This window comes from Scylla paramamosain, chromosome 18 (genome assembly GCF_035594125.1).
Source record: "Scylla paramamosain isolate STU-SP2022 chromosome 18, ASM3559412v1, whole genome shotgun sequence".
Taxonomy (NCBI): domain Eukaryota; kingdom Metazoa; phylum Arthropoda; class Malacostraca; order Decapoda; family Portunidae; genus Scylla; species Scylla paramamosain.
The window spans coordinates 5528935-5544706 of record NC_087168.1 but is presented as its reverse complement, the minus strand read 5'-3'; the positions used below and the strand labels follow the sequence as shown (position 1 = coordinate 5544706).

Sequence of the window (15772 nt, the reverse complement as noted above, 5' to 3'; positions counted from 1 at the left end):
AGACGGTCAGGGGATGTTATCGTGACCAACGATACGGCCCAGAGGATGATCAGCTAATAGATTAACGTATGACTAATAGATATCTCAGGAGAGAGAGCCAGGTGTCTATGACTCAAGCATCAGATTATGAGGGAGTAAGGAAATGGATCATACGTGAAGAGGCTACGAAAATGAGCCATAATGGTAATGATAACAGTTCTGGGCGAAAATGTCGTATATATAATATATATATTCTTGAGTAGATGCAGAGGCTTCAATTTCCTGTCTCCGAGATGGAATAGCCTTGAAATTTGTATTATGAGTTGCAAAGTTACAATCTTGCTTAGACTGCATACTCAATGGGATACATGATTAACTTTCTTATTTTAATTCGCTAAAATTAATGCAACAAACTCTCCGGAGTATCACGTTACACAAATGCAAAATGCACTTCAATATACTTCAAGATTCAAGTATGATTATTACGCATTCAGCAATGCATCAACATTAAAAAATTACATATATTTAGCCATATATTACATATTATGTAATAAAATTACATATATTTAGCCATATATTACATATTATGTAATATATGGCTAAATATATGTAATTTTTTAATGTTGATGCATTGCTGAATGCGTAATAATCATACTTGAATCTTGAAGTATATTGAAGTGCATTTTGCATTTGTGTAACGTGATACTCCGGAGAGTATCACGTTACACGTTATATAAAATATATGTAATTTTTTAATGTTGATGCATTGCTGAATGCGTAATAATCATACTTGAATCTTGAAGTATATTGAAGTGCATTTTGCATTTGTGTAACGTGATACTCCGGAGAGTTTGTTGCATTAATTTTAGCGAATTAAAATAAGAAAGTTAATCATGTATCCCATTGAGTATGCAGTCTAAGCAAGATTGTAACTTTGCAACTCATAATACAAATTTCAAGGCTATTCCATCTCGGAGACAGGAAATTGAAGCCTCTGCATCTACTCAAGAATATACAAATCCCTAGTATCTGCTAAAAGTAGAAAACTTGAAGTTGCATGGGGAATGCAGTATGCATTGGGGAATGCAGTGCAGTATGGGGAAAAAAAACTTCCTTTTGTGCCAGTTAGTCCCGTCACATATTAGATCTTGTTGAACTACACTGAAAGATCAGACCAACAAAAATAAAACAAAGAGGTCTGCTAATTAAACCTACCAACCATGCCTCCCAGCTGAACTCCAGTTGAAAGGAATGCTGGGTAAAAGAAATAATAAACAACACTTTCTGTGGTTTACTTGAAAAAAATAAATAAATAATGATAAATAATCACTTGTAAGAACATAAGAACATGATAAAATAAGGAAAGCTGCAAGAAGACATCAGGCCTACACATAGCAGTCTCAGTATGAAACATACCTACTTATTTCCACTATCATCCCCATCCATTAATCTGTCTAATCTATTAAATCTCCCTAATGACTTAACATTAACAACCTGATTACTGAACCTGTTCCATTCATTACCACTATTTGAGAAACAATTCCTTCCTTTCTTTTCCGAACACAATTACTTCAAGCTTGAGCTCATTATTTCTTGTTCTATCCTGAATACTGACCCTGAGAATTTTGCTTTTAACTCCTATACCATTTAAAGACCTCTTTCAGGTCCCCTCTTAACCTTAATCTCTCTAAGGAATGTAAATTTAATAGCTTCAGTTTCGTTTCGTAAGCAGTTTCGTTTCGTAAGGAATACCTCTCATCCCTTGTATCCATTTAATCATTCTCTTTTTCACTGATTCAAATAGACCTATATCCTTTCTATAATATGGGACCAGGACTGCACAGCATAGTGTAGTTGAGGACTGATTAGGGCCAAATGCAGCTTTAATATTACTTTGGGACTTTTAATTTTAACACATCTAAAAATTAATCGTAGTACCTGATTTGCCCCATTTTTGGCCTCTGGATTTTTTTTTTTTTTTTTAACAGATAAGAGCTAACTATAACTCCTAAATCTTTACCTTCCCTGAACTTACCAGAACTTTGTTGTTTATTGTGTACAGTAATCCCTCGACTATCACGGGTTCACCTATCGCGCCCGCAGTACATCGTGGATTTTTCTGGATAATATATATAAATTTATATCACAGACTCTTCAGTAAATTGCAGGTTTCTGCTGTTGATATGCATTTATATATTTTTTTTATTTCAATTATTTATGCAGCAAAATAAGCCTTTTCTAGCCATAAAATTAATAGATTAATTGGCTGATTAATTGGTGATTGGCTGCTCTGGATGACAAGGTATTAGCTTGATTTTGTTGGTAGCGTGGAGGTTGTGGGTGGTAGTTGATATTGTTGATGTGTGCGAGTAAGGGACATGATTTACAAGATTAATTGATTTAATAATGGATAAAATGTACACCCGTGATACGAGACACAGTTGATTACAGACGTGACGACTGATCATGTGCTCTCTCTCTGAACGGATATGAGCTGGACTGCTTGTGAACTGATGATGAACTGAGCAGACTGGTGTGAACTAACTGAAGACTCAATCAAAACAAGACTAACACTCTTGGAAGACTCTTGAGACTGGACTGGACTCTAGCTACTATTGTTGTTGTTTGAGATTGTCACCTCTGCGGGTGACGTGGGCCTTTTTGATCTGGCCCACAGCTGTAAGGGGGGTGGAGCCTGGCTTGCACTCCACTCTAGGGGATGTAAGTTTGTTTAGCGTGGTGGTGGGTAGGTTTTTGTTAGGATGACCAGGTCTTCGTGTGGTGTGTTCTTAATGATTCCTTCTGTTGCTCCCGTGAGTTCTGTGCAGGAGGTCAGCCATTTCCTCGCATTCCATGAGGTAATTCTCGAGGGGTGTGTTGCTTTCCATCTGGCAGTAACTGCAGATATCCGGGAGGTTGTTCTTGATTTCTGACAAACAGCGGTAGCCCAGCCTTAGTCTGTATAAGTCGTTTCTGTCTTTCTTGTTCAGGTTGTCTGGGATATGAGTTGTGTTTTCTTTGGTATGTGCATACCAGATGGCGCTTCTTGAACCCCTGGCAGCGTTGGTCTGTACGTTGTGGTGGAGGAGGTACTTGGACTGCTGTTTGAGTTTGGCCTTTATCTGGGAGATGCTGGATGGGATACGTGTTGTCACCGCTGGAAGTCTGAGTGCTGCATTTGCTGCTTGATCAGCTGGTTCATTTCCCGCGATACCTGCATGGCTTGGGATCCAGTTCAGTGTGACTTGTCTTCCTTGTTGTTTTATGGTGTGGATGGTAGTTAGAATGCTTGTTGTGAGGTTTATGTTCTCCTTAACTTCATCTCAAGTTTCCTTTCTGACCGTTCTATTGCTGCTGTGGTAGACGGTCACTGTTCTTCTCCTAAATCTATTAACAGTGGTGTTCCTCAGGGTTCTGTCCTGTCACCCACTCTCTTCGTATTATTCATGAATTATCTTTTAAACCAAACTTATTGCCCTATCCACTCCTACGCTGATGATACCATCCTGCACTTTTCCACGTCTTTTCACAGACATCCAACCCTTCAGGAAGTAAACAGTTCGCCGCAGGGAAGCCACAGAACATTTGACTTCTGATCTTTCAAAAATTTCTGATTAGGGCAGAGCAAACTTGGTATTGTTCAATGCCGCAAAAACTCATTCCTCCATCTATGAACTCGACACAACCTTCCAGACAACTATCCCTTCTTCTTCAATGACACTCAACTGCCCCCCTCATCTACACTGAACATCGTCGGTCTGTCCTTTACTTATAATCTGAACTGGAAACTTCACATCTCACCTCTAGCTAAAACAGCTTCTATGAAGTTAGGTGTTCTGAGACGTCTCTGGCAGTTTTTCTCATCCCCCCAGTTGCTAACTCTGTACAAGGGCTTTAACCGTCCATGTATAGAGTAATCTTCACATGTCCAGGGGGTTCCACTCATACTGTTCTTCTAGACAGGGTGGAATCAAAAGCTTTTCATCTCATCAACTCCTCTCTCTAACTGAGTGTCTTCAGCCTCTCACCACCGCTATGTTGCATCTCTAGCTGTCTTCTACCGCTATTTTCATGCTAACTGCTCTTCTGATCTTGCTAACTGCATGCCTCCCCTCCTCCTGCAGCCTAGCTGCACAAGACTCTTCTTTCTCTCACCCCTATTCTGTCCACCTCTCCAACGAAAGAGTTAACCAGTATTCTCAATCATTCATCCCTTTCTCTGGTAAACTCTGGAACTCCCTGCCTGCTTCTGTATTTCCACCTTCCTATGACTTGAATTCCTTCAAGAGGGAAGTTTCAAGACAATTATCCATCAATTTTTTACTACTGCTTTGACCCTTTTATGGGACTGGCATTTCAGTGGGCATTTTTTTTTTTTATTTGATTTTTGTTGCCCTTGGCCAGTGTCCTTCCTACATAAAAAAAAAAACTTTCAAGTGTACTCGAAGTGAGAGATTACTTAAAGGAAAATAGACCAGATGTGTTGTGCCTAACTGAGACAGTTTTAAGGAAGAGAGATATAATTATTGGAGGAGAAATAGAAAGGGAAAAGGAGGAGGAGCAGTACTGATAATGGTTCAAGATGATATATATGTGGAAGAAGTGCAATATGGAGATAACATGGTGGAGGTCATAGTTATTACAATTGGGACCAGTGGGAGAGAAAGGAGGAGGATCATAGTAATGTATGTGCCACCGAATACTAATACATGGAGGCTGGAGGATCACAAGGAAATGCAAAAGGTAGTGTTGAAGTCCCTAGACAACATGATGAGGAAGGACAGTAAAATACTAGTAGTGGGAGACTTTAACTGCAAAAATGTAAGCTGGAAGGAGATGGAAATTAATGGAAATGCTGGACTATGGAGTGAAGAAATGTTGCAGCTAACTATGGTGAATACAACGGACCAATGGTGGAAGAATTTACAAGATACAGAGAGGAAGAGGAATCATCTATGCTATTAAATACTTAAGCCCAGTGAGAAAAAGTGACCATGTGGTGTTAGACACCTCTAACACCACATGGTCACTTTTTCTGCATGTAAGGAAGATTATAAAAATGGGAGACTTAATCACACAAAGACAAATTTTAGAGTTAAGTAAATTCTAATTGATGTCTCTATGATTATAAGCCCATGACAACATCAGCTACCTGTTGGTTGGATTGAAGCTCATCTTCACTTCTTCCTGAAGGGATTTCCACTATGGTAAGCATCAGAAATGTATATAAGCATTATTGTAGTTTTGTTGTAATGGTTTGAATGTAATAATGAAATGAAATACCGCAAACCCTCGTTATACTGGACTAACTGAGGTGAAGCCACTCACGTTAAAGGCAAAAATCTGATAAAAGGAGCAGTGAGTGGGTCGGGTGCTGCAACCTCTAATAACATCTGCCGGTGCAAGGCTCAGGCAGAAGCAGTGTGTGGGTGTCAAGGTTGCACTGCTGGCCAGCCTGAATTATTATACAGAAATATGAAAATTATGACTTTTTCTATACATTATATCATAATGTTTAGTAGGCAATGCATTGCAGATAGCAGAAAATACCAAATATGACAGAAATACCATAATTATGGCAGACAGTGCAATCCTGGTCAGTGCAGTGTGCACTCACTACTACCACCACCACCATCCCTCCCTCCCTCCCTCCTACTCTCACTCCCTTGCCGCCACAGCCGCTTATCAGGATTTCTTACCAGGATGATGTCTATTAAAAGGGAGCTCCAAATAAGCCAACATGCCACAGTGTAATACAATATTTGTTATGATGAAAAACATGTACCAGATGTAAAATACTGTGGAATGTGTTGTAAGCATTTAGTAAATTATCAATAATAATAAATAGTTAATATTCCAGCTGCTGGCTGGACGTTCTACTTCATTTACCTACATTTATCCAATAAATCTGATGGATGTTCTGTACACCATACATGTCTGGCAAGTGCAGAAATCCACAATAACGGGGTCTGGTATAACAAGGGTTTACTGTAATATGGAGAGGTGCTAGTGTGGCTGCAGCTGAAAATGGTGTGGTACTGGTAGTAAACAATAACCAAATGTGGCACCAGTAATTAGGGCTGGGCAGGAACCAATTAATGGACCCAAATTCCATGGATCCGTCAAGGCTAGGCAGATCTGAATACTGAGTGAGTAATCAGGTCCAGATCAACCAGATGATTACTCAGGAGTCAAAGTTTAAGTCTAAAGATTCTTTGTGAAAATCTCTTACATTAAACAGTGTAATAATAAGATACTTAACAACGATACTGATAAACAAAATACACAAGGAAAAATGAAGATTTTGTTGAATCATATACCATATTTTATGGCTTATAAGACAAATGGGCTTATAAGACACACTTCAGTTTGGGCAGGCATTGGAGGAGAAATAAATAAATAAGCTCTGAATATGAAGTGAAGGGTTTCACTTAACATTTGAAGCCCTCTCATGTATTCAGATCCTTATTAGATCCCAATATTTTACATTTCAAAACTTAAATATTTGCTAGGATCTACCAACAGTGGTCCTGAGACCAAACCTGCTGTGAGATGTAAACAAATATGGTGTAGGCAGTGACATTGTCATAGCTCAAAGGAGTATTAAAGTTTGTACATCATAATCTTTTATCATCATTCTACAAGTAATTCTAGTTGTAATATTTTAGTACATTTTGAAAGCATAAGGATGTGTGAAAATATTTACCTTTTTCTATGGAAAATATTTTTATTTGAAATATTCAGTACATTTCTAAAACAAAAGAAAGTGTGAAAAATAAATTGTTCTATTCATGAAATTTAGTATGACTAGTTTTTTTTATTCAAATTCAAATATGTAAAAATAAATTTGTTCTATTCATGTCTTACCTCAAGGAAAAATGGCATCATACTAAGAAACACAGTGAATCTTCCACATGTCGCCAGGTTTGGTGTGTAACCAACCATGAGTTTGTTTTGGTGCATGCAATGCAAGCATCATCTTTTAATTTCTTCATGGCTGGTATTATTTTATGTAAATTACCAGTAAGTCTAACCTATTATATACTGTTACCTTGCAAAAAAGTTTTTTGGTGGTATAGAAGCACTTTGTTTACGTGTGCAAAGATATTTAGGGTTTGATTTAAGGGCTACCTGATGGCTCTCCATGGTCTCCAATGTCACGTGACAGGCACTCCGGGATGAGATATTGCCTTGACCTTATAAGACACAGGTTCATTTTCTGATTTTTTTTTTTTTTTTTTTGAAAAAAGGCATGTCTTATAAGCCATCAAATAGAGTACTTTTACTGGCAACACTAGACAAAGTTTTAATGCTGCCAAGCTTTTCTTACTTTCAACGAGATGTGGTTGCCTGGCACGTTGTGACATCAAAGCAAAAGAAAATTATAACTGGCTAGAGGTTATGCTGGCCATGAGGCTTCAGTCAAGTCTAAGCTGCTAGAGAGAGGGATTCTTAACAATTCACTCCATAGAGCTAGGCTAATATTTTTTTAATTAATATACATATGAATAAAATTCCCACTCCAACTTTAATCTTTCCTTTATCAAACTGAAGGCAAATTTTTCTCATGAGTCAAATGTAGTTTCATAAACATAACACCTAAGATTAAAAAATTTAAACTGTAATTCCCTATAAAGAATTTTAACTTTCTTTTCTATAATTTCATAATAACTTGACTGTTCATGACAAAAAATGTAAAAGAAACATATAACATTAATGTGATCATGTACAAACTTTCAGAGCTGTTTATTATGATTTATCAAATATATAAATACTTGAGTTTGTGCATTATGAATCTTACATAAGGTAAAAGAAGAAGCAGTTAATACAATGACAGAAAATTAATAGGCAGAAGTCCAAGGCACAGGACATTAATAGTATTTTGCTGGATTTGTCAGACCACCAATGCCTGAAATTCTGACAGCCAAGGAGAATTCCAGTAATCGTTTGGCTGTCTCACAGGTCTAGTAATCGTCTTCCAGTAATCTGGTCCCTAATGGATCCAGACAGATATCACGCAGGGCAAGGGACCCGCCAGTAATCAGGTCCCTCATAGATCCAGACGAGCATCATGTAGTGTGCAGGCCCCACTGATAATCAGGTCCCTTATGGATCTAGACGAGTACTGCACAGCGCGTGCAACCTACCAGTAATTGGATCCTTTATGGATCCAATATTTGTCTTGCTCCCTAGACAAGTATTGTGCAGCACACAGGACTCGCCAGTAATCGGGTCCGGACACAAATCTGCCTGATTAAGTAATCGGATTCACGAGTACTTATTCTGTCGGATCCTGCCCAGCCCCACTGGTAATACCAACTAAATTATCTATATTGTGTACATGATTATATTAAGGTATTTGTTGTTACATCAATCACTATATATATTATTATACATTACACAATGTACCTTATAACATTGATGTGTATAAAATGCTTCATTTATGAAGTTTTTCATATGTATGTGTTTGCAGGGGTATCAATCTAACTCTAAGGTATCACCAAAGAAGGGAAGGGATGCGAGCAGAGTTATGGTAGCTAGCAGATGGGGATCCCTATCCCCAGATGGGGAAGGAGATAGTGGTAGGATTGATTTATGGTAATGCCATCATTATCCTTTAGCTCAGCTGTTAATTGTAGGGTTTTCTATGTATGTTTTTGTCCTTCCATTATTTAATGGGTTTCTATTTTATTTTTAGAATATAAATTTGAATTGTATATTTGTTTATTTCTTTGGCTGTTGTAAAATGATGGCCAGAAAATTACAGGCTGGTGGTGGCTGGCAGGAATGCCTCTCACACCGACCCTGTCATAATGGCTATACTATTGTGTTTATAAGAATATAACCCAATCTTATAGCTAAGGAGCAGTGTACTGCAGCTGCTGCTTATGTTCATAGCCAACTCTAGCTAAAGTGAATATACTGCTTTATACTGATGTGGCTGAGGTGAAACTGGAGGTTCGTGGGCTTCATTTGAAAATGTCCCCATGGCTGCTAACAGAAGGACTCACATGGTATTTTTTGTTAAGTGTTGTGTGTATCACCATATCATGCACTGTTTATAAAATATGCATCACAGAATATTTTCCATCACTTCAATATATATATATATTTCATAAATTTTCTAGTTTTCAAAGTTTGTGTGATTTGCATGAGTACCAACACATTAATGAGCACCATCTCACACAAAGAAACAGAGGAGAAAGTCTGAGAATATCTTAGAGAGGAAGCACCTTCCCTAGAAGACTCTCCGTGGAAATGGGTGGATTGATGATCTTCCCAATTTCTGTATCTTGTCCTTTCTCATCATTCAACCTATTTAAAAAAAATTTGTACATTCAACTTTTATTCTATGTGAGGAATCAAAATCAACCACATCTTTTTAACCATTTTCAAACACCACCTATTTACTTTTAATTACACTTAAGTACCTTCAACTTCCACCTTTTGCACACACTTATCAAGTACTACATTTATGAGCTTCTGTTGGTCATTTTCTGCTAACTGTGTTATATTATCTGCTAAATGGATTGTACTTGACAACTAATTACTATCATTAACACACTTTTTGTTTCAACATCAACTTTTTTTTTTTACTTGTATTTTTTTCCATCATCCATAAACCAAGAATACAACATTGTCTCACACCATATATTACAAAGCTTTTGGTTTCTCTATCTCCTCTGATATGTTTTTTTTTTTTTTTCCCAGAAAACTTTCAGCCACATCATGCATCTTTAATGCATCCCACATTTCCATCCAACCACTTGTATAGTCTGCTTTCTCAAGGTCCATGAATGTAGCATTAACTTTCCTTTCTTTAACTACTGTACTTTAAATTGTTGTCTGGTCCACCTGTCTCCTAACTTTTCTATTCTAAAACTTTCCTCTTTTTCACCAGTCCCACTCTGATCTGAATCCTTTTGGCAACAGCTTTTCAGGAAATCTTGATACACTTTATACACCTATTACTCTAATTTCCTCATTATTTACCTTTTCCCTTGTAAACTGGGCCTTTGTGAAGGCTCTTGGTAGACTGTCCTCTCACACAGACTCACTCTTATGCATGCATTTAATCAGTTTTGTCTTCATACTCTAACATCTTGACAGTAATCCCATCTGCACATGCCATCTTTACATATAGTAAGGTAATCATTATACATAATACATATGAGAGAAAAGTAACATTTATTCAGTAAAACTTAAATACTATTTGAACAATTCATTCATGTTTCAATTTCTTTTTCTCTTCTTTAACAAGCTTGATTTTTCTCTTGCTGAAATGGAAGAGAAAATAATTGTTTAACTTGTCATTGCAAATAATCTTAGTCATGAAAAAAAATTAAAGTAAAGTGATGACACAAGAGAGAAGAGTAAGTACTCTTTAATGCCTCCTAGGTTGAGTTTTAAATTTGGTTTTAGGTTTTAGGCGTGTGAGTAATCATTAAACACACTCATGAAGATCATTTGTGTATGTGTGTGTGTGTGTGCACATATGTGTATGTGTATGTATAGTTATGTGTGTGCATATATGTTTGTGTATGTATAGTTAAATAGTTGTAGTATACAGGGCTTGGGCTATGCTTGTGTGGTCTTCTCTGTGAAGTTCTTCTTCTAGTTGATGTAATTTCCTTGCCTCTATCACCTCATCTAGTCTAACTCAGATATCTGTATTTCTTAGGAGAAAGCTGTCCTTTTGGTCAAGAAGCAAGGTCTACTTGTGCCAGCCACTTTTGCCACAAGGAGATGTAGCTGTGACATCGTCACAGTGAAATATTCTGCATAGAAATCACTAACTAACCTCTCTGATTTACAATATAACACATACCAATTGATGTATATAAAAGGTGAAGGTATAATGGGGAAGGCTCAACTTTCTTGCATATACTGATGTACAAAAGAGATATGTTTTGAAATACTCAGAGTCTTGGCTAAAATGAGAGGGAATGCCTGTTAATGTCTGTGAAAAAGGCCTGATCTCATCTTGTTATATTAACAGATAAGATTAAATTAGCATCTTAAAGTTTATAAATATCACAAGTTGGCTGGAATGACTTGCAGATGCCCTAGGGTACTTTTGATGAAAGCTATCTGTAATGAGGTTATATGCTAAGCTCAAAATATCTCAATACTTTTTATGAACTTTTGTATCAGTATTTGAAAAAAAGAGAAAAAATCTTATGGTACCAATGTGTAACAACTACCATACTTTGTGATTGTTGCCAGTCAGAGTCCATTACACTGCAATGCATGTATGGATATATCCTATGGAGAATGATTCATGGAAGTAGCTGGATGTCACAGATAAACCATCTTAGAATGAGAATATCTGGAATGAGCAGACTTTGTTTCTCAAGACCTTTTTTTTTTAAATCATTCAAAGATCTCCTTTCTCATTTTATTTATTCATTTCCATATATTTTTCAACTATTTATTAATTTGCACATCTTCTTCATTAATATTAATATTTCATCTAATTACCTGTATGTATATATTGTCTCAATTTTGTTCTTGATTATCCCCATCTGGTGTGCAGAAGAAAAATATAAGATAAGACTATGAAACACTTAGTTTAGGTGTGGTCTTGGCCTGGGAAGTATCTATGCCTGATTCAAATTTTTATAGATGTGATATGAGAATTTGCCTGTCTTTACTAGCAGTATTCAGGACTGTTGTGGAATGTGAACAGTGATATGACTTATTCAAGAAGTGAAATAATGGGCTGTTTGAGGGACCAATCATTAGAATAGACAGAAGCTTTGGAGACCTAATACAGGTTAGGTTCCAATGATATGAACAGTTAGGTTCCATTTTAATTGTTCATATAGTGAGTTTTTGTATATCAAAACACATAACTAATGGAAAAAAAGGGGTCAGGTTCTGTAGCCCTTCTCAAAGGAAAGCTTTCAAACTAAAACATTTGATACCAAACTCCTCTCCTCTAACTGACTGTCTTCAGCCTCTCTCTCATCACTACAATGTTGCATCTCTTGCTATCTTCTACCACTATTTTCACACTAACTGCTCTACTGATCTTGCTAACTGTATGCCTCCCCTCCTCCTGTGGCCTTGCTACACAAGACTTTCTTCTTTCTTTCACTCCTTATTCTGTCTGCCTCTCGAATGCAAAAATTAACCAGTATTTTCAATCATTCATCCCTTTCTCTGGTAAACTCTGGAGCTCCTTTCCTGGTTCTGTATTTCCTCCTTCCTATGAACTGAACTCTTTCAAGAGGGAGGTTACATAACTCATCCTTTAATTTTTGATGACCACTTTTGATTCTGTTTGGGGACTGGCACCTCTGCTTTTTTTTTTTTTATTATAATTTTGTTGCCCTTGGCTACCCCTCCTACATGAAAAAAAAAGTGTTTATATTACAGAACTGTTGATAAAGCAACCTGAAAGAGAAGACTGCATACAAAGAACATGATTTCATATTAATTGAACATATAAAAATATGCACAATACTCACCAATGCATAGTTAATGCATCAAGGATAACTCATTCACCACTCTTGTGCCTCTTAACAATTTCTACCTTCTTTATGAGCATTATTGGTACTCAAGCTTGCTTAGCCTTACTGCTAGGACTCACACTGGGAAGCACAGTTAGCACTTGAGAGGCAAAATAAGGCGTAATCTATATATACACCATGTGGTCAGTCGCGCACGCGCGCACACACACACACACACACACACACACACACACACACACACACACACACTAGCACACCAAAGACAGCAAATGAAAGAACATGCCAGCAGTAATACTGTAACACATCCAAGCACCGATCAGTCACATAATCCCTATATGTTGTACTTGTACTGTATTGTAAATGTGCTTGCAGGCAAAATAATAATAGAGTATGAGTATAATAATGAGCAGTAAGGCTGTAAGGGTGGGAGTCTGAGAGACACCAAGCTCACTTAAAAAGAGGAATGGCAGGAGGGACAGGGGAAGGGTGCATGGTTGTCTTCCAGTGCTCACAAACTCATCTCGGCACACATGAATCATTGTACATCACCACACAGCCAGGATGTGTCAGCGGGAGAGTGCAGGAAGACATGTATTTTATTAAACTTTGTAATTTTACTTGCCTTGGACTGAAGCTCGTATCATAAGATTTTTGTGCTCTTATAAAGACAAGCCCCTAATTTACACATCTCATATCATTGGTTTCTCATATAACAAATGCTCATATAATAGGATCTCAATTTTTTATCTCCTTCATGTCAAAAGAGACCTACCTGACAGTGTGTTCTTTCCTTTCTTGTTCCCTGGCCTTGATCCCAAACTGGGTGACATCAATGAGTTCTTTCACCTTCTGTCTGTCATCCTCCTCTTTAGCCTTCATTTTCTTGAAAAGAAAACATCACTAAGTGTAAAAATAATGCAAGTATACAAATTATCTTTACTTGTGGGAATGCACCATTTACTGGAGTGTCCTTTAGTTGTGATGAATACAGCATACATGATTTTATAGTGTGAGAGTGTTTACATGTTAAAATTAGTGTCTCTGGTAGCAATTTAGCATATGTGGGTCTGGAATGCATTACCCTTTAGTACATTTGTTTATTGTGAATGCTTGAATGAACTATTTATTTATATATTTATATATATTTATTATTTTATATTTATTTATTTATATAAATGAGTTTCTAGGATGAAATGCAGTTGTGACCTTCTATAACATATTAACCTTTTCAAATATGTGGGTTTAGGGGATTAGTTAGCTACCCAATAGATAAAAAAAAAATAAATAAATAAATAAAAAATAATTTGCATTCCAAAAATATCTGGTCGTATTAATGTTTGTCCAAGGAAGACAAGGAAACATTCCCTTGTGATGTTGGACTTGTGGCATATTTAGAGTGATTGTTGTCCTGTCTGCTTCAAATGTACCCACATATATTGCTATATAAAAGTGTTATTTTATAGGGTCACATCACTTGTCTGTTCACCCCTGTCATTGTCAACCCTACTTTATAACTTCTCAAGTTTGGTGGTATTTAACTGAATGACAAATACTGGTCAGATGGTGTGTGTGACCTGTGGGATCCTACGAGAGATGTGTTAAAAACTGCAGGGCAGAGGCCAAGAGAGAGAGGCAAAGGGAAGGTCAGCCAGCAATGATGTCACTGAGCCACAGTCTGAGGCTGCTATTTTCTTCACCCTAAGTTGTGAAACAATTTTTAAAAATTAAGCTATTTTCAGTAAAATTTTAGTGCATTTTCAGCAAATAAAGTGATTATTTCTTTAGAAACTTGAGATTTTATTATTATTATCATTATTATTATTAATTTTTTTTTTTTTTTTTTTTTTTTATGTAAGAAGGATACTGGCCAAGGGCAACAAAAATCTAATAAAAAAAATGCCCACTGAAATGCCAGTCCCTAAAAGGGTCAAAGCAATGGTCAAAAATTGGTGGATAAGTGTCTTGAAACCTCCCTCTTGAAGGAATTCAAGTCATAGGAAGGTGGAAATACAGAAGCAGGCAAGGAGTTCCAGAGTTTACCAGAGAAAGGGATGAATGATTGAGAATACTGGTTAACTCTTGCGTTAGAGAGGTGGACAGAATAGGAGTGAGAGAAAGAAGAAAGTCTTGTGCAGCGAGGCCGCGGAAGGAGGGGAGGCATGCAGTTAGCAAGATCAGAAGAGCAGTTAGCATGAAAATAGCGGTAGAAGACAGCAAGAGATGCAACATTGCGGCGGTGAGAGAGAGGCTGAAGACAGTCAGTTAGAGGAGAGGAGTTGATGAGACGAAAAGCTTTTGATTCCACCCTGTCTAGAACAGCAGTATGAGTGGAACCCCCCCAGACATGTGAAGCATACTCCATACATGGACGGATAAGGCCCTTGTACAGAGTTAGCAGCTGGGGGGGTGAGAAAAACTGGCGGAGACGTCTCAGAACACCTAACTTCATAGAAGCTGTTTTAGCTAGAGATGAGATGTGAAGTTTCCAGTTCAGATTATAAGTAAAGGACAGACCGAGGATGTTCAGTGTAGAAGAGGGGGACAGTTGAGTGTCATTGAAGAAGAGGGGATAGTTGTCTGGAAGATTGTGTCGAGTTGATAGATGGAGGAATTGAGTTTTTGAGGCATTGAACAATACCAAGTTTGCTCTGCCCCAATCAGAAATTTTAGAAAGATCAGAAGTCAGGCGTTCTGTGGCTTCCCTGCGTGATATGTTTACCTCCTGAAGGGTTGGACGTCTATGAAAAGACGTGGAAAAGTGCAGGGTGGTATCATCAGCATAGGAGTGGATAGGACAAGAAGTTTGGTTTAGAAGATCATTAATGAATAATAAGAAGAGAGTGGGTGACAGGACAGAACCCTGAGGAACACCACAGTTAATAGATTTAGGAGAAGAACAGTGACCGTCTACCACAGCAGCAATAGAACGGTCAGAAAGGAAACTTGAGATGAAGTTACAGAGAGAAGGATAGAAACCGTAGGAGGGTAGTTTGGAAATCAAAGCTTTGTGCCAGACTCTATCAAAGGCTTTTGATATGTCCAAGGCAACAGCAAAAGTTTCACCAAAGTCTCTAAAAGAGGATGACCAAGACTCAGTAAGGAAAGCCAGAAGATCACCAGTAGAGCGTCATTGACGGAACCCATACTGGCGATCAGATAGAAGGTTGTGAAGTGATAGATGTTTAAGAATCTTCCTGTTGAGGATAGATTCAAAAACTTTAGATAAGCAGGAAATTAAAGCAATAGGACGGTAGTTTGAGGGATTAGAGCGGTCACCCTTTTTAGGAACAGGTTGAATGTAGGCAAACTTCCAGCAA

At 37.5% G+C, this 15772-nt stretch overlaps 1 protein-coding gene across 6 annotated transcripts in view; it reads right to left on the bottom strand.

Moving 5' to 3' along the window:
* Positions 1-7194: 7194 nt before the first annotated feature.
* Positions 7195-15772, bottom strand: part of LOC135109050 (RNA cytidine acetyltransferase-like) — a 125133-nt gene continuing 116555 nt past the window's right edge. For 4 of the 6 annotated variants that reach the window (XM_064020046.1, XM_064020045.1, XM_064020047.1 and 1 more), the window contains exons 18-19: positions 13228-13337; positions 7195-9294 (exon numbers count right to left, since the gene is read on the bottom strand). In XM_064020046.1, coding sequence (XP_063876116.1) covers positions 9198-9294; positions 13228-13337 — 207 coding nt within the window. In that variant the 3' untranslated portion in view covers positions 7195-9197. Of the gene's footprint in view, positions 9295-10153; positions 10257-13227; positions 13338-15772 lie in introns of those variants that run through there. The other 2 variants (XM_064020049.1, XM_064020048.1) reach the window with 1 other exon arrangement.